Consider the following 22,315-nt stretch of genomic DNA (forward strand, 5'->3'; position numbering starts at 1 on the left):
TGGTTCCCAAACTTAATCTATTCCGGAAGTCTTTTCCAAAACCAAAGCGTTCTAAAACCAAGGCATGGTTTCACATAGAAAGTAATGCAAAATGGATTAATCCATTCCAGACTTTTAAAAACAACCCTAAAACAGCAATTTAACATGAATTTTACTAATGAGACCATTGATCCATAAAATGAAAGTGATAATCATTGTACTGTACTATAAAATAAATAAGACAGTAATGTAGATGATAAAAATTAAAATTATTATTTTTTTCTTATGTGCACTGATGATAGTCATTGTTTGGATGGGGGGGGGGCTCTTATCCATTTCTGCAGTCACACAATCAATCAATCAGTAGCTGAACCGAGTTCCACACAGTCCCAAAAACAAGTCACAAAAATGAAGTCACAAGCCACAGTCGCAAGTCAGTCCCATAAAACAAAGAACAAGTCACAGTCAAAAAAACGAAAAAGCCACACAAACAAAAACGCAAAAAATAGCAAAAACAAAAGCTCCAAATATCACTCAACAGCCGACAGACTCAACAGGAAGCCTCTTATTAGTAGCGGGGGACTTAATTTACAAACGGAACACACTCAAGGCAAAGTTCACAAACCGAAACACCTACTTCCAGGTTTGCAGCGTTCTATTTCCAAGTTGTTCATAAACTAAGCTGTTCTAAAACCAAGGTACCACTGAATGAAGCTTTAACACTTGTTTAACTGCATTTGGTTTCAAACATAGTTTAACCTGTGTTAAAGTTACAGATTGAACAGGGAAGTTTTTAATATGTGACATTTAAGTGTATTTTTCATCTTTGTTGGAAGCCGCCCAGAGTGGCTGGGGAAACCCAGCCAGATGGGCGGGGTACAAATAATAAATTATTATTATTATTATTATAGTTATTTTAACTGGGATAGGAGACGGCAGAAGTGTTGTTCGTTCGTTGATCCCAATACAGTATGAAATCTTAGCAACACCCAAGCAGGCTCTTTTTGTTCATCCTAATGCTTCCTGTCTTATGTATCAATATCCTATGTCATAGACTTATTTCCTAAAATGAATTCTTTATATAGCAAAACCGGATTTAAATCCCCCTGCCCTTCTTAAATTTATTGCAGGATTTCCAGAACTTCTTGGCAGCCACACATAACTGCAAGGTTTTCCTTTATTTATAAAATTAAACCTTCCAAATGTTTGTGCATTAAAATAAGGTACAGTAATGAGAAGAGAAAGTGAAAACAAAAGCATCTAACATACATAGACTACAAATCTGCCTCTTGGGGGGAAATAGCATGGAAGTGGAACAAAATAAAAAATGCCAATATAAGCATGCTTCTGTGACACAGACCATAGGTACTAGTAATGATCAAATTAATCACCATTCTTATATAATGCTAATATGGCTCAAGTTCTGTTTTGCTGCTGTGAATCAACAAAAAGGGTGGGGGACTAACCATGGATTTTGGCATTAAAATATCTTATTCCTGGAAAGGAAAATGGTCACTGGAACTCAAGTTTGGTCATTCAACAGTTTATTGTTTATATCTTGTTCATTTCCAACAAAAGAAGATGAATCACCAGCTTTGCCAAAGAAATCAAGAAAAATATGTTTAGTGTAAAGCACATAGCAAAATGAAAAATTATACTTACATATCCTATTTCAGATAAAATTTTGACAGCCACTTGGGTCAGTTTTTCTTCATGGGGTAGACGTGCTTGAAGTAGATTAACTGATATGCAGTCTTACCTTGGAAGTCGAACGGAATCCGTTCCAGAAGTCTGTTCAGCTTCCAAAACGTTCGGACACCAAAGTGTGGCTTCTGATTGGCTGCAGGAAGCTCCTGCAGCCAATCGGAAGCCCCGTCGGACATTTGGGTTCCAAAGAACGTTCGCAAACCGGAACACTCACTCCCGGGTTTACGGTGTTCAGGAGCCAAAATGTTCAACTTGCAATGCGTTTGGGATCCAAGGTATGACTGTATAGGCTACTAATTTGGACTGGTTATTTGAAGCATATATTTCCAGTCTTTAGCAAATTGCAGTAGGCTACCAGTCCACTTTGTAGCACGATTCAAAGTGCATTTTCTTCCCTTTCAAGATCAAAACAGCTTAGAGCCAGTATACTTTAAGGACCTCACATTAATGTTCCCAAGTCTTCCAGTTTTCCTTTATTCTAAGGTGAGTCCAATAACACCCAGGGAGATGGCCTTCTCAGTACCAATACCCCAGTTCTGGAGCAAACTCCCCAAGGAGGTTTGAAAGCATTGAACTTGATACCTCTCTGTCTCCAGATGAAGAGCCATTTTTATTTGCCCAAGAGTTTTTACAATCTCTTACCTCTTAGATATAATTTCAATCTGCCAATTTTGTTGTTGTGACTGACTGCCCTGTGGGTTTTATTAATTTCTATAAATTCAGATTTAATTTGCCATTTTTTAGCTCTGTAAGCTATTTTGGGAGAAAAGAAAGAAAGATAATACATTCATGTAGTAAATAAGTAAATGAACATGTGGGAATATGTTTGGATTCAGTTTCACCTTTTTTGTGCCGTGTTCTGTAAAACTGTTTTTATGTGAGTGGAAGAGCCTTTTCACATGGGGGAGCGCCCCTTTGGATCCAGTATCCCCCCCCCCCATCAAGCATTAAATTTCAATGGATAGTGTAATTCTTAGTAGGAGTAACTCCAATTAGAAACAGTCTTTCCCTTCTATAGAGTATATAAATATTGGAAAACTATAATCTGTTTTGTGATGCTACAAAGTTGAGACATAAATACCAGCAGTACTACTGCAGCATTTTGCCATTCTTTACAGAGAGATCCCAGCTAAAAGCCAAATCATTCTGCATTCTAGCAGAGGTGACTTGAGGGAATAGGTTCAGTTGCAATTGGCTGTTTTCCGTTCTGCATAAATTCAGCCTGCTTCTCCATTCAGGAATCACTTTAAAGACAACTGCTTTAACTATTAACAGTTTAAGTCTGTGCTCATTTGGAGGGTGCAGGTAGAAATAGGAATGATATTAAAACCAATAATTTCAAACCAGCAATTTTGCCTTTTTAAATTGGAAAAATGGGAGGAAGCAGAATTTATACAAAGGTATATGTGGTAGAATATATGACTGCCTGAAGTCACATGCACCAATTAGTATTAAAGAATGGAGGCTACATTACTAACAACTATAGATTGGTGGATGGGTATAATTAGGCCCATCAGTCTGTTTTGGCCACACCCGCCTGCACTTTTCCTGACATCATATATGTTGAATTAGCCTTCCAGTCTGAATGCTTGCCATATGAGCCCCAACCACACTGAGACATTAAATTTGAAAAGTAAGAAAACCAAGTTTATTATAGGTAATACATGTTCCTAGTTCTCCCTTAATGAAGTTGGACATGCAAAGAGCTATGCTTGATCTTTGATCTCTGTAGGAAAGAGAGATAAATTGAAGATGTATTTTGTCCAGAGATGAGAGTGAGAAGAAGGGGGAAGCGGGAAGTTAGGTCAGAATATCAGTCTAACATGTTAGGTCAGAAAGACAGTACAGGCAGATTTGACACTCCTCTATGTTTGCTCCCTGTCTCCCACTCCACCCACGCCATCAGCCTTAATACAAGCTGAGTTGCATCCCAATACTTCCAACATTATATGGCATCAGGAGGGAAGTAGATAAATATGCATCTCCCTGATAAAAGTCTGGTTTGTAGGTACAGTAGGATAGTAGCTTTGACAACTAAAAGGTATACTTACATCAGAGGTCCTTGGTACACTCACTGAAAACTGTGTTGGTGCAGATGCGCAATTGGTGGTGTTTCTGCCCAAGTGAGGCTTGATCCAATATGTGTTGGAGTGTTTCTAGGTGACCTTAAATCTGTTGGTTCTCTGGATCCCCAGATCAGGCCCCTTAACCATGCTATCCTGAAACTAGTACAGTGGAACCTTGGTTTTCCATCGTCTCAGAAGTCGAACGTTTCAGCTTTCGAACACCAAAAACCCGGACGTAACTGCTCCGGGTTTCGAATGATTTTCGGAAGCCAAATGTGCCACGTGGCTTCCGTTTTCAGTTTCCCTATTGTATTGAGGCTTCCATGTTGAGTTTTTGGTTTTCGAACGTTTTGGAAGTCGAATGGTCTTGCAGAACAGAATACGTTCATAAACCAAGGTTCTACTGTATAGTTGTTTTTTGTTAACCACTGGCAAATAAAAATGCCTTCCAAAGCATTTAGTAAGAAACTCCAGTCAGACGTGTAAATGGTGCAGTATTCACTTAGTTTCCCCCTCAAAAAAACAACCCTTATGCTGCCTCTTGTTGAAGATAGAAACTCCTGAGATCTCAGGTGTTTGCAGTATGGTAGTGAGAGGCTACAAAATATTTGTGTTCTTTTTTGCAGATTTAGGGTGGGAGGGTCCCATTCAAAACTAAAAAAACCCATGCCTGTGGATTAATAGTTGGCGCTCACCATCTTTTAGCTGAGGATCCTGAATAGCATAGTTTTGATAGTGCTATGGGAATTGTTTGCTAAAATTTCATAGTGTAAAAGTCTAAATAGCCTTTTTTCACAGCAGTGGAGAAAACTATTGACAATGTGACATCCCTATTAAAATGTGTGTTGAATAGGGCTCTATTTTCCTTTTCCTTTTTTCTTAAAGGAAGTATAGAAATATTTTGCTTTCCACAGAGTGATTTGGTGACAGCTTTCTTTTCTCTGTCATCTTCCTCAGGGGATGAAAACTGGCTAGATCTTTCATTTTTGCATGAAAATAACTTTATCTTTTAAACATTGAATTCAAAAGTCCTTTTGTCTGGTTTTTGTGAATACCAGCTTTAATGGATGATTATGTAGAATGTGTCTGCTAGGCACAAAATTGCTCAAAGTGAAAATAATCTGGGATTTTGTCTCCTAAATGCTCCCTCAGCATCCTGAGAACTTTAAAACAGCCATATTTGATCAGACAAAGGATCTTCCTGCTCAAATATCACTTTTTCAAAAGTGGCCAACCAGATGATTTAAAGAAGCCCACATGTAAGACAAGGAGACAATAGCCAATCCATGTTTGTTCACCAAAATACTGTAATCAGTGGCATACTATCTCTGATGCTGGATGTTTGATTTAGCTCCTAGGCTGTGAGAGAACTGGCCTCCCATGAATTTGTCTAATATGACTTCAGCTAAAGGGAAGATCTAATATTTGGCCTCCCCAAAGGGAGTCCAGTGAAGTTTGGAGTAAATTTGGGAGTTTGGATTTTGTCAAAGGAATGAGGGAACTTGGGAGGGTTAGGTTGGGTTTGAATGGGCTTCTGGTCTTTCCAAAAGTGGAGTGTGACAAATGAGGTTTGTATAGGCATTTGGTTTCCTCCAAAGGAACATGGTTACTCTTGGTGTGCATGTAGACACCTGACTTTGGTCAAAGGGTGGACTGGCAGTCAGGAGTAAAATGGGTACCTAAGTAACAGGTACCCAAAGTAACAGGGTTCAATTTACTTTGTGCAGATAACCCATGAAGCTAACAGTCTTTCAAACATACTTCTCTAAAGATTAAATTATAACTCAGGCCTGGAGACTAATGATTACATATATCATGAATAACCTCTATCAGAATTTTATGAATCTTTGTTAAGTAGCATTCCCTTTTCTGAGCTTATTATGATAATTCTTATCATCCAAAAAAAGTGTGAGGCAAATCAAAGTGAGTTTTCAGGGGTTAAGCGGGAGGAACAAATGATGTGCACAGTGGGAGAAAGATGGCAAAAAAGAAAGCTGAGAAGGAATCACCGTGAAGGAAAACGGATGGGATGGTTTTAGTATTTATGACATGAAATCCATCCTTGGATAACATGGTCCATGAAAGCTTTTACCACATTAGGATACCAAAATACCCTGTATTTGTTTTTGGTGCTACGAACTAACATGGCTAGCCCTTCTGGAAATGATTGTATATTTGCTATTCATACCTTCTTCGGGGGTTACTTTTTGGCTGCTGCAAAATGCAAAAACAAAAAACAAAGGAGTCATTTTCAGGTTTTTCATCACATTGTGTTAGCAGTGGGTGGTATATAATATAAGTTATTGGAATAAAAAGACTTAAATGCATAGATTTCAATGGGTCACCCAGTGTGTCTAGATTTGTGCTTATTAGAAGAAACAGTGGAAAATGGCTAACTTTGGGCAATCAGGCTCATTTTTATAATAGGAACCTAGGAAGCTATCTAGTACTGAGTCAGATCTACTTGTCCATCTAACTCAGTGTTCTCTGCACTGACTGCTGGCAGCTCTCCAGGGCTTCAGAGAGGAAGTCTCTCCCAACGCAACCTGGAGTTGCTAGGGATTGAATTTAGAACCTTCTGCATGCAACACTGATGCCAGACTACTGAGCTACAGCCTTTGCCTATACTTTATTGCAATTTAGGAATACTTTTTTTAAAAAAAACCTAACTTTGTATTTTCATAATCTATTTCATAAGAGAATAGGTTGACTAAGCATGTTCTAGAAAGGATAGTGAGCTGACTGTTTCTTAATACTGACAGAAAAGCATCAACATTTTTCTGTTCCTCTAGCTGTCAGATTATCTGTTCAGCTTGTAGAAAGAGGAGATTATCTTTTTTTAAAAATGGTGCGCAATCAGAAATAGTAAACGTTTGCTAAGCCCTGCTGTCTTTCCATTTATGCAACATTAGCTAACTTTGTCACTTCCTTCTAGGACAAAAGGGGTACTAAACAATCTCAGAAGTTTATTGTTAATTCACATCCAGTGTGTGTAGTGGAATTTTTGAGAAGTGTGCTTCAGGACACCCATTTAGGCTGCATTTTTGACATTTCCTGTGGTGGAAGTTCAATAAGGAGGGTGCCTGTCTGAACTCAGCTGACCTTATTTCCATAAAATTGTGTCCAAAATACTAAATTCATGGTTCCTGATGTATCCAAGCTGAGCATCCAAAAGTCAAAGGAGACTGCTAGCAGTGTCTCCTGCAAAGACCTCCATTATCAGGGATATAAGAGATCACGAATTATTTACTGTCGAAAGTATTCGTGGTAGAGATGTATGACCGTTCACCATCATCATCATCATCATCACCACCATCATTTTGCGTCATGTTATAGGTGTGTTATCAGCTTCTTAAGTAAAGGCCCTGAAGGCTGAAAAGGACTTTGTGGTTGAAAAGCTATGTTTCTTTTACCACTAACAGTTTTTATAAAAGTGTACTGTCATGTAATAAATATGAATGGTCCCATATATCAGCTTTTGAAAAATTCAGAGAGAGAGACAAAAAGTTCATAGTTGTATCTCCTGTTCTACCACATGGCATTAACAGTGACAGACTTAGAGATTACCTGAAGAATAATAAAATGTACAAGGGGCAGTAAAGAAGCTCTGTGTTAAAAAAGTCTTCTGCAATTTAATTTAACTATTCTCCATCAATTACTGGGGGGAAAATTATCAAAGGGAAGAGAGAAAGTTCTCTTGAAATTATAATCAGCAGAGTACAGGGTTTGGGGTTGTTTGTTTTTGTTTTTGTTTTGCTGTGATCACCTTCTTTTTGAGGTGCCTGAAGGCTGTTTGCAAGTATTCTTTCTTTCATTCTCCAAATCATCTCACCAGCGGCCTGCATTTTTCAGTCATCTTGAGTGCCTGCACTTCCTGGAGAAGACAACATGAGGCTGTTCCCTTCACTGGCCCAGCTTTGTATCCCCCTTGAGTTTTTGCCTTGGTGAATTGTGTCATTGAGGTTGATAATGCCCTTTGCTTACCTGAATGAAGGATGGAGAGGGATGTGTGACAGTGTGTATAGAAACTAGCCTGCTGTACAAAAGGCAGAAGTTACATTTGTTGTGTTCTGGCCCTGCCTGCCACTCACCTGTGGCCCCCCAGAATGTTGCCAAGAAGGGAATTCAACCCCTGGGCTCAAAAGGGTTTACCACTCCTGGTCTGTGATTTTCAAATATCTTAAGCACGGCTAGCCATTCTGTGGTACTGGGATATGCGGCAGCCATGTACATACAGGAGTTGACCCTGCCAGAGTCCAGCTTACGCTCTTCCTTGCCTCTCCTGTGTTCTACATTTCTTTCCTCTTCAGTTCAGTAGACTAGAGACAAAACCAAATCAAAGGAAATTAAATGTTCATCATTCCATGAACTAAACTGTCATACTTTGGATGGCTATGATTTGCTGAGCACTTCCTAAAATGATTGGAAACCATTTTCAAATGTGCTGATGATTTAATATCAAGTGAGTGTCAGAATTTTCAGTTTGTTGCTTTGCAAGTAGATTTGGGTTGGAATCCAAACAAACAGAAAATTGTGAAGATTAGTTTTTGTTTTTGTTTTCAAAATGGATACCTGAAAATGTCTTAGAATGTAGGAGGAAGCATATCCTAGTACAATAAAAGCCCCACTTTCTTTTTCTAGGTCCGCACCAGCATTCTGGCAGAACAGAAAGAGCCAAGGACAGATACTGGGGTAAGTATTAATTTCATTGATGAATATACATCATAATACTTAGTATACATTTTGTTTTTATAGGTCTTTGCGTTCAACATTATGCTCACCAGAAGTTTATGACCTTCCTTTGTATATGCAAATTCTGCAAAATACCTCCTTGTCCATAAAACTGAAGACATAGCAGTTCTTTGTTTTAGGATTTGTACAAAAGGTATATACACTATCTGTAGGAATTGTTGGTAAGTGGGTATAGTAAGGAAATGCTTTGTTTTGTTTTTGTTTTTAAAAAATTCAATTAATAATATTCCAATTGGTAACAAATCAAATCATAATACAAACAATAAAGCATTCCAAATTAAATAAAATTTCAATGGGGCTTCCCATGTTCTGGATGGTGGGAGAGAGTCTCTTTCACTAGTTCCTGCATTCTTCTCTCTTGTTAGGAAATGCTTTCTTAAATGAACAAGGCAAAATTAAATTACTTATTTTATTTAATAATGTTCCTAAAACTAATTATTCTGAAGCTGGACATTAGGTTATTGCCATACCTTTCAATATAGGTTAAAAAGTTCAGTCTAACCCTTTGAGATTATTTCAAGAATAAATTATGCCAATATATTTGGTGTTTGTTTGTTTGTTGCTCCTGAACTTCACCCACCAAAAGTATTGCTGGGTTTTTTAGAATATTATTTATAGTATGCTGTGCCTCAGGATTCCTTCCCACTCCCTTTTTGTAGGTAAGATCTTGGTTAGTTGGTTTATAGACCACACTTTCGTAAAAGTGCAACAAGGCAGTAAAATACAACAGCAACAACCCCCCTCCACAAAATTAAGATAAAATAAAGAAAAATACCAGTTAAAGAATTAATAGATACTGATTGGTAAAAAGAAATTCACATTTCAAAAGCTGTCTGAATAATATAGTTTTCAAAAGGCATCTGAAAGAAGAAAGAGATTATTCTTTTTAAAATATTAGCTGATCCTAAATTGCTACCTTATTATCCATAGTTTATTAGGGTGTTCACATTGGAACAATGCAATTCCTTAGGGCTTGTCTGCTCTTCCACTTGTCCCATGCCTAGAAAGGGTCTGAGCAGTTTTCCCCTTGCCCCACTCCTTTCCCAGAGAAAACCCACTCTAGCTCAGAATCGGGATAAACAGCAATCTGCGGAAAACCAGATTGCCATTTGTTCAAACTGAGCAGTAAAGAACAGTTTTCCTTGGGGGGAACTAGTGGGAAAAGAGGAAGTGTGGATAAGCCCTATGTCTTCTTCTGACTCGGTGCCCTCCATCCCTTTTTCTAACTACAGTATTTTCATCTTTGATTAGCATGCTTTCTTAAATTTACTGAATCTCCTAAAAGCTGACATGGCCAACAGCCTGGAAACTTAGCTCCTCTTTCCACAAAGTTCTTTTGAAAAGGGCTTGAATACCAATGGTAAATATCACATCGCTGCACATTCTTGGGGGGGGGGGGGCGGTTCTGCCCATCAGAAGACATTAGTATGATTGCTTAATGTCATGGACTAGCTGGATACAGCAGAGTGGTGGGAACCCCCAGGGGAAGAAGAGCCAGGGGATTGGTGGTGAGACGATAATGTGTGGTCAGAGGGAAAAGACTGGGAGGAGGAGTTATTGGAAACTAAAGAGGCAACAGGGTTTAGTGAGCAGGAAGAGGCTGGGGCAGAGAGCAGTCCAGACTCAGAGGAGGGTGGGCCAGGAGGCAGAGATGAGGTAGACAGCTGAGGAATCCAGGGAGTCTCCTCTTGCTGTGACCCACTCCCCTCCCCGCTGGTCTCCCAGAACACAAAAAGGAATGAAGAGGGTAGAGCAATGAGATACAAGACAACAAAGCCTTTGGAAAGGAACTGCGGGAGGAACCTTAGAGAGCAGTGGGAATTTGGGGACCTACAATCCTTGCAGCTACCTCATTGGGGCAAGACCTACTGCTGCAACCACTATTACTGAGCTGTTTTATTTCTTTGAATAGTTAACTTCACTGACATCAGGTGTTTCACTGTTTTATTGCTGACCTAAGCCTGACTCCAGCTCCTAACACTTAGTTAATAATGGAGCAATGGCTCAAACAATCACATAAGAAAACCTTGTACAGAAATGTACTCTATTTATCTTGCTAGTTTCTTTCCCCCACCCAACTGCCTGTGTTCAGTATTGTTTTTCTATTCCTGTGTGAGAGCAGTAAACAAAAACAACAAAAGCGTTTCCATATTCATATCTTCGGGTTAGTTCAAAACCCATCAGTATTTGGGACTCATTATTGACTTTGTCAGTAATGGTTGGATAGTGTTCTCGAAGCTACCAGCATAAGTTTGAACCAACTGCGGGAGGCAGTGGAAGACAGGAGTGCATGGCGTACTCTGGTCCATGGGGTCACGAAGAGTCATAGAATCATAGAATCATAGAGTTGGAAGAGACCACAAGGGCCATCGAGTCCAACCCCCTGCCAAGCAGGAAACACCATCAGAGCACTCCTGACATATGGTTGTCAAGCCTCTGCTTAAAGACCTCCAAAGAAGGAGACTCCACCACACTCCTTGGCAGCAAATTCCACTGTCGAACAGCTCTTACTGTCAGGAAGTTCTTCCTAATGTTTAGGTGGAATCTTCTTTCTTGTAGTTTGGATCCATTGTCAGACACGACTAAATGACTAAACAACAACAACATTGACTGTGTGGGTGTAGGGGAGCTTGAGAAGTATCCCTATGTCCAGGGAGACTAGAGGGGCCAGAAAGACTATAATACACTCCTTAAGAACCACTCTAGAGGCAGATTCTACTTAGAAATAGATTAGTACAGTATAATAGACGTGGTGGAAGCTTACGAACCTCTGGGGCATGAGGCAGAGAAGTAAGTTCTGTAGGCCAATGCAAGACCCTATAAAAAAGAAGGTTTTGTAATCCTTATATGAGCAAGTTGTGGTATGACACGTTTGAATTCTCCATATAGTCAAAGATATCAAAAAGGTTATGATGGAAGCGAGATTTTAAACCATACATTTGTGGAGTGGGAACTGAAGAGGACTATTGCTATACCAAGCATCTTGCAACCAACACCAAAAAAAGCCAGAGATCTTTGGCAAGTTATCTATTAAAATTGACTCTTAAAGAAAATGAAAAATGTGAAGAGGAAGAAGAGATGAAGATGCATTAGTTTTTGTTTTTTTGCACTGAACAGTTTGCATTGCACAAAGATGCAAATGGCTGCCACTGGTTCAGAGGCACAGAAAAATGTAGGTCAATATAACTCTTATCAGTATAGTTGGATGGATACATTTCCCTGCATCTGTACTAGAATTAAATTGGCCTTCCTGGAATGGAAATACAGAAATGAATGCCTCAAACAACGTGATGAACTGGAGAAATGTAGCATTGCTATTAATATCATGTTCTAAGTGCTACATAAAAATATCTCTGGAAAACAAATATGCTTATATTTGGCAAATAAGGATGATAGTGCCTCAGGGTTTGAGAAATTATTGTAGCAAGAAGAACAGCCTTAAGATTCTGCAGATTTAACATTACTTGTGATATAAAAACCCCATGAATAGGAAAAAATAAGCCCTGTGCTGAAAACAAAACACCCTTTTTTATAGCTGTACATGTTCAGCATCCTATTTGTCAGGCTGTCATTCTGTTTGCTTTTTTATGAAAAAGAGGTTCTTGCCTCAGCTTTACAAATTATTGATAATAGTGTCACTGATCTATGAAGGCATTCCCCCAGATAATAGATCAAGAGAATAGTTTCCTATTTAATATTTCTCCCTTGCTACCAAGGAAAGATTTGCTGGTGTGAGGTTAAAAGATAAACCATTACAGCTTGAGAAATTAAATGAAGGTGCTTTCCTTCTTCCTCTATCCCACCTCATCCCACCTCTCTTCTTTTATTCCCTTTGGTTTCTAGCGAAGCTTCCTGGGTTGTACTACATTTAAAGTAGGTGATTTGGTGAAATCAAAGGAGCAGCCACTGACACTCAGCCTGAGGTAGGTCTCTTGCTGTCAATAGCAAATCATGTCAAATTAACAACCTGTGACATTTAATGACTGTTGCTTGGCTGTGTTTTGAAACTAAAGGTATATATAATTGTCAATTTAATTTTATACTACTTGTTCCACAAGTAAATCTGTTCTCAAAGCATTTCACATAAAAATCAAAGTCTAAATACAGTAATACAGTAAACAATACATAACACTATAAATTTAATAATCAACAATTAGTGGTTTGTTTCATTTTGCTTATCAGATATCTGTCTCAAGTGCTCCCATTCTTACAATGCACAAAGCTTAAGTCAACTACAGGATATTTAAGCATGTATTTTTGACCTGTGAATGTGTTTCGTTTTATTTTAGTTCTGCCTCTCCCTAACCCATAATGCTGCCAGTTTATTAAACATAGCTGAAAGTGAAATAGGGTTGTTGGCCTGCTTTCCCTTGCTTCCTTCTCTCCCCTCTTTGGGGTGAATTTCCTGCTCCTGTATCTGGCCTGCTTTAATCATGGTTGAGCATTTCATAGGGTCAACCATAGTTGGTGTAATTGAACGTGTACCTCTAAACCAGGGGTCAGCAACCTTTTTCAGCCGTGGGCCGGTCCACTGTCCCTCAGACCATGTGATGGGCCAGACTATATTTTTTTAAAAAATATATGAACGAATTCCCACGCCCCACAAATAACTCAGAGGTGCATTTTAAATAAAAGCACACATTCTACTCATGTAAAAACAACAGGCAGGCCCCACAAATAACCTAGAGATGCATTTTAAATAAAAGGACACGTTCTACTCATGTAAAAACATGCTGATTCCTGGAATGTCCACAGGCCGGATTGAGAAGGCGATTGGGCCACATCCGGCCCCCGGGCCTTAGGTTGCTTATCCCTGCTCTAAACCATGGTTAAAGGTAACAAGAAGAAAATATGGAATATGCACTTGGCCACTGTGAGAACAGGATGTTGGAAGAGATGGGTCTTTGGCCTGATCTACCAGGGCTGCTCTTATGCTTCTCTATACGTGCTTCCATCCCATGGAACTGTTGGTTTGTAGAGGTTGGGGGGGTTGGTATAATAACTTGCTTAATTCCATCTGTTTATCCATACAGACCTGAATACATTTTTGGTTTAGGGACTGGAGTCTGAATTTGGGAAGCATGAATATTTGACTTCTGCAAAAAAATAACAAAAAAAATTAACAAATCAAATTTTGCAGGGATCTATAGTGAATTGAAGCTAAGTTGCAAACTCATCATTTTTTTATGATGAGTTTTTTTTTTGTTTTTTTAAAGGAGAATGAAGTTGTAATGATGGAGGAAGAGCTACACAATTGTTAGGAACCAGAACAGTACCCCATCCGGACCAATTGCACCCAAGATTATAGTACATTAATTTAATACAGGCTTTTATATTATCTCTTCCCCTTTCCTCAAAGAATTGAACCCGATAACTGACTAATCAAGGAAGGAGCTGTGGAGGCCAGATGACTCACATCTTAGCTAATAGACATGTAAAAATTATCTATATTCTGGGCTCTGCTACAGCAGTGATGGCAATGAGTAATTTGTTCCTAACAGCTGCAATTATGTCTGCAAAGTGCCATCTTATGGAGTTCTTCTTGGTGATTAATGACTTGGTCAGTCAGCGCTATATCTACTGAGATGCCAATGAGTTTAGCATCTCCTTTGCAGGCAAAAGGATATGTATTTGACTGCTCTTGGGGGCTGCTTTTTCAGTACACTCAGAATTTGAGAGGCTGGGGACACTGTCTTGCCCTGATTATTAGATCAGTTTCAATTGGTTTTGCCCTCTCTGAGTGATGAAAGCAGCTGGAACAGGACCTCACTACTTACTAGCCAGGATAGATATATGTCCAGTGAACTAATGGTATCCCACATGTGCCCCAAATTCAAACTTACTTGATTTTCAATAATAACAATAAAAATGGATAGCTATATATATTGCTTCTACTGCTGTTCAGTTCCAGTTTAAATACTTGATGGGTTTTGTGTGCTGCTTAGGCCAACAGATTTTTTATTACCTCCAGTTGTACATGTTTAAGATATATACATCTTTATGGGCTATGGTTAAGCGGAATAGCACATGGTTTGCACGCAGCAGGTTCCAGGTTCAACCCCAGACATTTCCAGATAGGGCTGGAAGACACTGCCAGTCAGTAGAGTTAACACACAGCTAATTGGACCAGTGGTCCAACTCAGTATAAAGCAGCTTCTGCTTTATTTTTATTTTTGAGATACAACATGAAATTGAGAAGCTGTGGTTCAGAGATTTAAAGAATTCAGAGAGCATTAAATACAAATCATATTATGCATGCTTAATTGATGGCTAGGCTTTCAAAACACCTGCAGGTTTTTTTAAATGCATGTTTATTCCTTAGGAAATGCAATTAATATGGGGCTTTGCACTCTTTCTCTCCTCACAAATCAACTTTATTTATTCAGTTATATACAGCTAACATAGAATAGTTCTTTCTGGTAGTGACAAGCCAAAGTGAAGCAGATGGGTGTCATCTTGGCTCTATATACTTGGCAAAACATTAGAAAAGTGGAGATGAACTTTGGCAAAGTGTGTAATAGCATTTTATATTAGGGTGAACAAAAGGAATAGTAAAATCTGTTCAATGACATTTTATTTATCACTAGAACTATCTGGAAGCAGAAAATCTGCAAAGGGTTTCACAGTTTTAATTGGTGAATCTGCATGGAAATGGCGGTTTACAGAATGAATTAAGGATTTTGCAATAAAAATAAAAACCTGTTCTTTTCATCAAGGATTGCTGCTAAGAGCAATGTATATATTTTATTAGACTGCAGGATTTAGTTGTGTGTATTGTGTTATGAGGGAGGGTGATGCTTGTGAAAGCCTGAGTGTCATAACTCAGTATGAACATGCAAATATGCCATCAGCTTTTCTTTTTTCTCTGGGTTCCTGAGTGGAGTGAGTGGAATAATGATTGGCAACAGGGGCGTGTGATGGAATTCTGGGCAGAGTTAGAGTGAATGACAGGTAGTGTGTGCTGCTTGGAAAGCGAAAGTTCAAAAAAAGAGCGACCAAGGAGACAAGGAAAAGGATGAAATGAGATAAGAGAGAGTGAAAGCATATGTAAAAGAGTTAACATGGCTGCTAAGAATACGTTAGTTATTGTAAGAGGCTACTCTGAATACTCCATATAAAGTGATTCCTTGCTTCAGGAATCTTGTTTTCCAGGTTCTTGTTCAGGGAAAAGGAAGCGAAATCTTAGGGCTTGCATGTAACCTGGAAGCAAGAAAGAGCTCTATTAGGTGGAAGGGGGAGTCAGTGGACTGAAATAGTCTAAAGGAAATCAACAGATATGTGGCAGATTTCAGTGGAATTGAAGGAGGCAAAAGAGCAGCAAGCTAATATGGAAGAGAGATTCCACAGTGAATGATGATGATGATGATGATGTATTTATACCCAGCCACTCTGGGCAGCTTCCAACAAAAGATTAAAAATACATTAAAACATCAGTCACTAAAAACTTCCCTAAACAGGGCTGCCTTCAGATGTCTTCTAAAAGTCAGATAGTTGTTTAATTCTTTGACATCTGATGGGAGGGCGTCTCACAGGGTGGGCGCCACTACCGAGAAGGCCCTCTGCCTGGTTCCCTGTAACTTCGCTTCTCAAAGTGAGGGAACTGCCAGAAGGCCCTTGGCGCTGGATCTCAGTGTCAGGACTGAATGATGGGGGTGGAGACGCTACTTCAGGTGTACTGGGCTGAGGCCATTTAGGGCTTTAAAGGTCAGTACCAGCACTTTGAATTGTGCTCGGAAACGTACTGGGAGCCAATGTAGGTCTAAATTATACAAGAGCTTGTCTGAGGCCGGGGGTGGAAGTCCTGTTAGAATAAAATTACGAATAAAAACAAAAAAAAAGCTGGTCCCTGGCAGGGTCCCTTGACTAGCTTATCCTACCCAGACCCAGAACAAGTGTACCCACCTCCCCACGTACCTCTGCACAGGTCTTAGTATTGCTAGTGAACAGGAGGGGAAATCACAATAAATTTACTCGTGTTTTACAGGGGTTGCACAGATTTCTGAATGGGGCCGGTGAACTAAGAAAAAAACCCGGATTGTTTGGCTGAGATTGAACAATCAAAGGCTGTAATGGGAAAAGAATTGAAGGAAATGATTTAGCAAGCTGAAGAAAGTGTTGGACGATGCAATTTTGTTTTGTTTTGGCCACCAAGTATTAAATGAGCATCTTAGGGGAGGGCTGTGTTTGTTGTGTTGCTCCATGAGCTCGCAGACAACTTTGATTCAGAGACTGTAGATAGTAACTTTCTTGTGGTGAAGGGGGAAAGCAGACTTTAGCATTGAGAGCCCATCGTCCCTTGAGAGGGATTAAAGCCCTGAGGAAACAGCTGCAAAAGCAAACCCAAATCCTGTTGAAAGTCTGAATAACTGCAAAGCCAGCAAAAGAGATTGTCAAATTCTTGTTTATAGTTGTGACAAAGAATTCTGTGTTACTTTCAGGCCTGCAACCAGCCAAAATGCAGGGGGAAAAACACAGAAAAGGTAGCTGCGTGTAAAAAGCACAAGGAACAGTTCTGATTAAGGGAAAAATAAACTCTTCCAAAAGTGGTAACAAAGATTAATCAGAGCTTTAGAGCTATACAAAAAGTCTGGGAAAAACGCAACACAGAAAAGCCTAACCCAATGCAAAATTCTTACAAGCAGCAAAAATGAAGGCATCTGGGAGGGTGTGAGCCCTGCTTGTGTGAAAACGAGATTAAGCTAAGATGGAGTCCAGTGAAGAATTAAATATTTCTGTTCCACCAACACATCTTCCTGCTTGCTGATATGTTCATTTTCTTCCCTCCTTCACTTACAACTGAGATTTGGTTCTGTATTGGTAAATGGCAGGTCAGGAGAAAATGTTTTGAATCACACAAATTTACTGCACTATGTTGTTTAGATACAGATTCTCTTTGTCTTTGGGCAACTGACATGTGCTCTCGGGGTCTTGTCAGAGCACTTAGCCGCTGGAGGCACTGGTGTATTGCTCCATGCCTTGGCCAAAACCTAATAACCATAGCAACCATATATCTGTCTTTTTCCTCATTTCACAAGGTAGGGAGCCGTGCTTTCCAATGGGAAATAGGGTATTTATGAGCCACAGTACTGAACCAAGTGTTTATTCCATTCTGTTCCATAGCTGTGTAGAACTTGTCCTCAGTACGCCTGGACTCTAAAAACAGCATCAAACAATGGGAACAATCTCAGACAATAAAAAGACAAGATGAATCTGCAGGTGTTTTTCTTCTTCTAAGTATCCTAGATGATGGCTTTTCTCAGTTGCATTGACTGATGTGATCTGTTTACAGCTTTACAACCTGCAGAATAACTCTTTGAACAATTCGTATGGACAATGACCATATTTCTGCTTTCCATATACTTCTTGGTTGTTTTCATGCATGAGGATAGCAATGGCAGTAAACAGAAATAGAAATCTCGAAAGTCTATAAATGAAATTAAAAAGATAACCTGTCACCACAAAACCATTATGAAGGTGTTTCAAAAGTTATGATATATCTCACTTACATGACTTATCTAAATCTTACGTTATGGTTCTAAGTGTACTCTAATCACGTCACTTCTGGTAATGCCTTGTGAACTTCTTGATCAGTAAATCATGAACATATAAGTTGTTCCTTGTTAAATAAATTACCTATTCTGTTTGGTGGGAGTGGATGTGTTTACTGCAAAAGAGAGACAGAAAGAGAGAAGATTTCATTCGTAGCCTTATGGTATATGATTGGCAGGCTACATACAGTTTCATTGCATCTGAAATTCATAGCAACCGACAGGATTAAACCTGTGACAGTCTGTAATCCATAGTTTAATAGCTGAATATTTAATGCAAACTGGCAATGAGTCAGAAGTTAAGCATTTTCATCAAAACATTCTAATCTGCTGTAAACTGACATTTTTGACCAATACATCTGTTGTGGCAACTGGGCTTTTAAAGGTATATGTGAGCTAGCAACCACTCTTTGTTTTTGCATATTCTCCTTCACAAACAGATTGCTTGGTTAGTGAAGCCTCTTTTATTAGTGCTAGTTGTGAAGGGAGGGAAGCAGAGAGGTATAATAAGGTCAATATAATAAACTATTATGATTCAAATTAAAGGGGAATTTACCATAATAGTTTAAAACAGAATTGGGAAGCCAAAATGTAATCTGCATGATTTGCTAGTACAGATTATCCAGTGAGATTTAGTCCTTTATCATATGCTACCAGTCAGGGATGCTGGGCTAAGAGATCCACAGAGGTCCAGAGCTGTCATCTCTTATTCCTGCCTATGGTGTGGTGTAATAGCATTACAACCCACCTTATAGGTTCAGATTTTGAAAGACTCCTCCATATGTTAATTGATTGCTTTAATGTGGAGGACTGAGTTTTGTGTGCATAGTGTGCATCATGATGTCATGAAATAAAATTATGGCAAAAATGTCTGATGTTGGTCTTGCCCACAGGGAAATGCACCCTCTCTATTTATAGCATTGAAATTCTGCATTCTATCCTTGGTATCTGAAGGACTGCCTTCTCCTGCAGGAACCTGCCTGTTTTGTTAATATTTTCTCTAAAGGGGCTTCTCTGCTTGCCACTGCCAGCTAAGGAACAATGGATGGCTACCAAAGAGGACCTTTTCGTGGTGGCACCCAGACTGTGGAACTCCCTGCTGAATGATATAGCTGCAAAACAACTTTTATTACTGTCTTTTAGGCACCAGTTGAATTCCATCCTGTTGTCTGGAGCATATTGCATTTGTACTACAGAAAATGACTCAGCTGAGATTTAAACATCTTTTTTGTTTGTTTTGTTTTGTTTTGTTTTTTAAAAGGTGTTTGTTTTTTTTAAAGTGTTCATTTCTTTTATAAATGAATTACTTCTGATATACATTCTGAAACCATGCAGACCAAATTACAGTTGGGAGGTTTCTGAGTCAGTAAAGACTCTCCTCTTTCAAGAGGGGAGTGGTTGTGGGCGGGATCCGATCCCAGCCCCAAGCAGGGGGCGTTAGCCCCCCTGCCATCCACTCACCTGGCTGGCACACCACGCCCACGGGCAGGCAGCCAACCAGGCGGCTAGTAGGGGGCGTGGACAGCAACTCAACTAGTTGCTGTGCCAGCCACGCGGCCTCACTTTTTCTTCATCCTGGCGCGAGTCACCCACCCTCCACTCCCTTAGAGCTCAGGGTTTCAATTTCTCTTTTGGCCTTGCTATGGACCTTAGGTTGGTCACCCTGGTTGGCTGGGGGGCCTGGTAGGATTTTTTCCATTTGGCATTAGGCTTTGTGGTTTTTTTGCCTACCTCGTAGCAACCATCACAACTTTTGTGGTATTGGTGGGTGGGTTAGGCATTGGAATATGTTGTGGTGTGTGGAAGGGCTAGGTGTGGCCATCGCCTACGCCTTCAATTTTTGGGTATTCCATTAAAGGAATCCGGCGGTCGTGGATCCTGTCCGATGCCAGTGTGGCGGGAGGGGGGATGGCACGACCCTCGGTGACATCAGGGGAGAGCTTATAGTTGGATTAGCATCAACGGGCTCCATCTACTGGTGAATAAACGCCCCTTTTCAGACTCACCCCTCTCCGAGTGGGTGGAGTCAAGTCACGTGATCCAATGCCTAAGCCAATACCTTTTCACTTGCTGTAATCAATAAAGTTGTGGCCTTCATTTCTTTTATAAATGAATTACTTCTGATATACATTCTGAAACCATGCAGACCAAATTACAGTTGGGAGGTTTCTGAGTCAGTAACTTACAGATTACAGTACAAGGTCCTTCAATACCGCATCTTAACTCCACCCTTGTAGAGACAGAAATGTGGCTAGTTGCTGCTGATAAAATTTGTGATGTTAGTGTTTTCTCTTCTGTTCCGATCTGTACAATGATGTGATACAGGATTCTAAATTCTAAAAGTGAGCCTGGATACAGGAGCCTTACTTTTTTACCTTTCACAGAATTTCAAAATGTATACAGTGTAGGTTCATCTTTTAAAGCAGTCGTTGCAAATAAGGATTTGTACAGCACTTTTCCAGTTTTCAGACTGAAGGAAATGGATTTAATTAATGGTACTGCCATACCAGCAAAAAAATAAATCTCTCCTCCCTCTCTCCATTTTTGTTTTCAGGAGTACGGATGGTGGGAAAACATTTGGCACTATAGATGTCAGCCTTGTGAAGATGGGGGAGACAGAGAATGGGGAGGCAGATCACATCACAACAGATGTGCAGGGACAAAAGGTAGGAGCCCAGCTCAATGCACAAATTAAATTAGAATGATCAGATATGCCAGATGCCTATGTATTAGTATGGTCACAGTAGACTTTTAAGTTTGCATTTGCAAATTAAAATGAAGGAACTGCTCTATAGAATAAAGCATGACGCCAAGTATTCAACTTTCCCAAATAAAAACACACTGAAATGGAACAGGGTTTTGTTACAGAACTTTAACTCACATTTTGCTAGATCAAAATTACCAGTTTAAAAATCAATCAAGCATAATTAGCTCAGTGTGAAAAATTTGGATAGACTGTGTCCCTGTTTTCCACTCCTCTCAAGTGCTACTCAGTACAGAAAGCAAGTTTTAAATAATAGCCCTTTAAAGAAAAAAAACTGTCAGCTGAGGTTCAGTTTTGGTAGGAGTGCTTTGTTTCCCGGATTCTGTTGAAGAATCAGTTTAATTTTTCAAATGATTCCTTTACTAATTTGAAAAAAAAGACTCACCTTATGATTATCCATATTTGGACCAAAAAATATAACAACTCTCTTGAATATTTTGATGCATTGCACCAAGTGAGAATGGAACAATTCTTCCCTGGCTCAAATTAAAATTGAAGCGGTTAAAAAAATGAAGTTTGTATGTGAGCAATGTTCACTGTATTTGAAACAAGTGTTGTGAACCTGCCTAAAAATCATTCTGTGCTAGAAAATACAAGTCTGGAAGAAATCTCTAATTGTAATGACAATGATTTTCAGTTGATAGCATAGCAACATTGTGCTCCTGAACTAATGAAAAATATACATGACACGCGCAGAGTAATCTGAGTAATCCACTTCTGGTTTATTGTAACAATAACCCTCCTTTGAAACATGTACCTCTGACTCTTTTCTTTGTTACTGTTACCTTTGATCTGAAATGAATTGTGTTCGATTCCATATAACGCATTGCAGGTGAGATGTCTATCTTAATAGGAAGATGCAGTAGAAATTGATCATGTGCCCGAAACTTTCACATTGAATGCAAGGGGGGTTGGGAGAAGACATAGCAATTAATTCGCCTTCCTGGATTCATTTGTTTATATCTGCTGCCTGTTTTACAGAATTAGCAGCAAAAGTGTTTCCAATATTTAATTTTGTTCCAGTGGGGATTGTAGGTAAGGATGGGAGAGAAATTCACTGAGCAAATTTGCACTTCCTAAACCAATACCCAAACTAAAACATAGCTCTCCTTTGAAATTGACATGTCACTGAATTTTGTAACAGCCAACCAAAGAATGCATATGAAAATAATCAGCGAAGATCATGTACAAAAATGCATTCTATTAGTGGGAAATTGCTTGTAAAAATGTTGTATAAAGTGACGTTGCGTATATATGTACATACAGTGTTAGAAACTAAAACATTAAAGCCAGGAGCTAAATGGCACCTTAAACCTGAGTTGTGGGCACAACCACAGAATGTCTAGGCATGTTTTTTTATAACAAGAATACAAAGCTGAAAATGAATGAACTGCCGCTAAAATATTATGTTCATTTTTCACATGGTCTAGTCCTTTGCCTGCCCACCCCACTAATATTCTTAAGAGGATCTCTTCTCCAGTCTTCAGAGACTCGTTGGA

The 22,315-nt window shown here is 39.3% G+C and overlaps 1 protein-coding gene across 15 annotated transcripts in view; it reads left to right on the plus strand.

Annotated features, from left to right (window-relative positions):
• Positions 1 to 22,315, plus strand: part of INPP4B (inositol polyphosphate-4-phosphatase type II B) — a gene marked incomplete at its 5' end in the record, with an annotated part of 258,219 nt that overhangs the window by 147,063 nt on the left and 88,841 nt on the right. For all 15 annotated transcript variants that reach the window (XM_083571055.1, XM_083571067.1, XM_083571062.1 and 12 more), the window contains 3 exons: positions 8,394 to 8,444; positions 12,348 to 12,427; positions 20,607 to 20,718. In XM_083571055.1, coding sequence (XP_083427181.1) covers positions 8,394 to 8,444; positions 12,348 to 12,427; positions 20,607 to 20,718 — 243 coding nt within the window. The remainder of the gene's footprint in view (positions 1 to 8,393; positions 8,445 to 12,347; positions 12,428 to 20,606; positions 20,719 to 22,315) is intronic.

This window comes from Podarcis filfolensis, assembly GCF_964270895.1.
Source record: "Podarcis filfolensis genome assembly, chromosome: 9".
NCBI lineage: Eukaryota > Metazoa > Chordata > Lepidosauria > Squamata > Lacertidae > Podarcis > Podarcis filfolensis.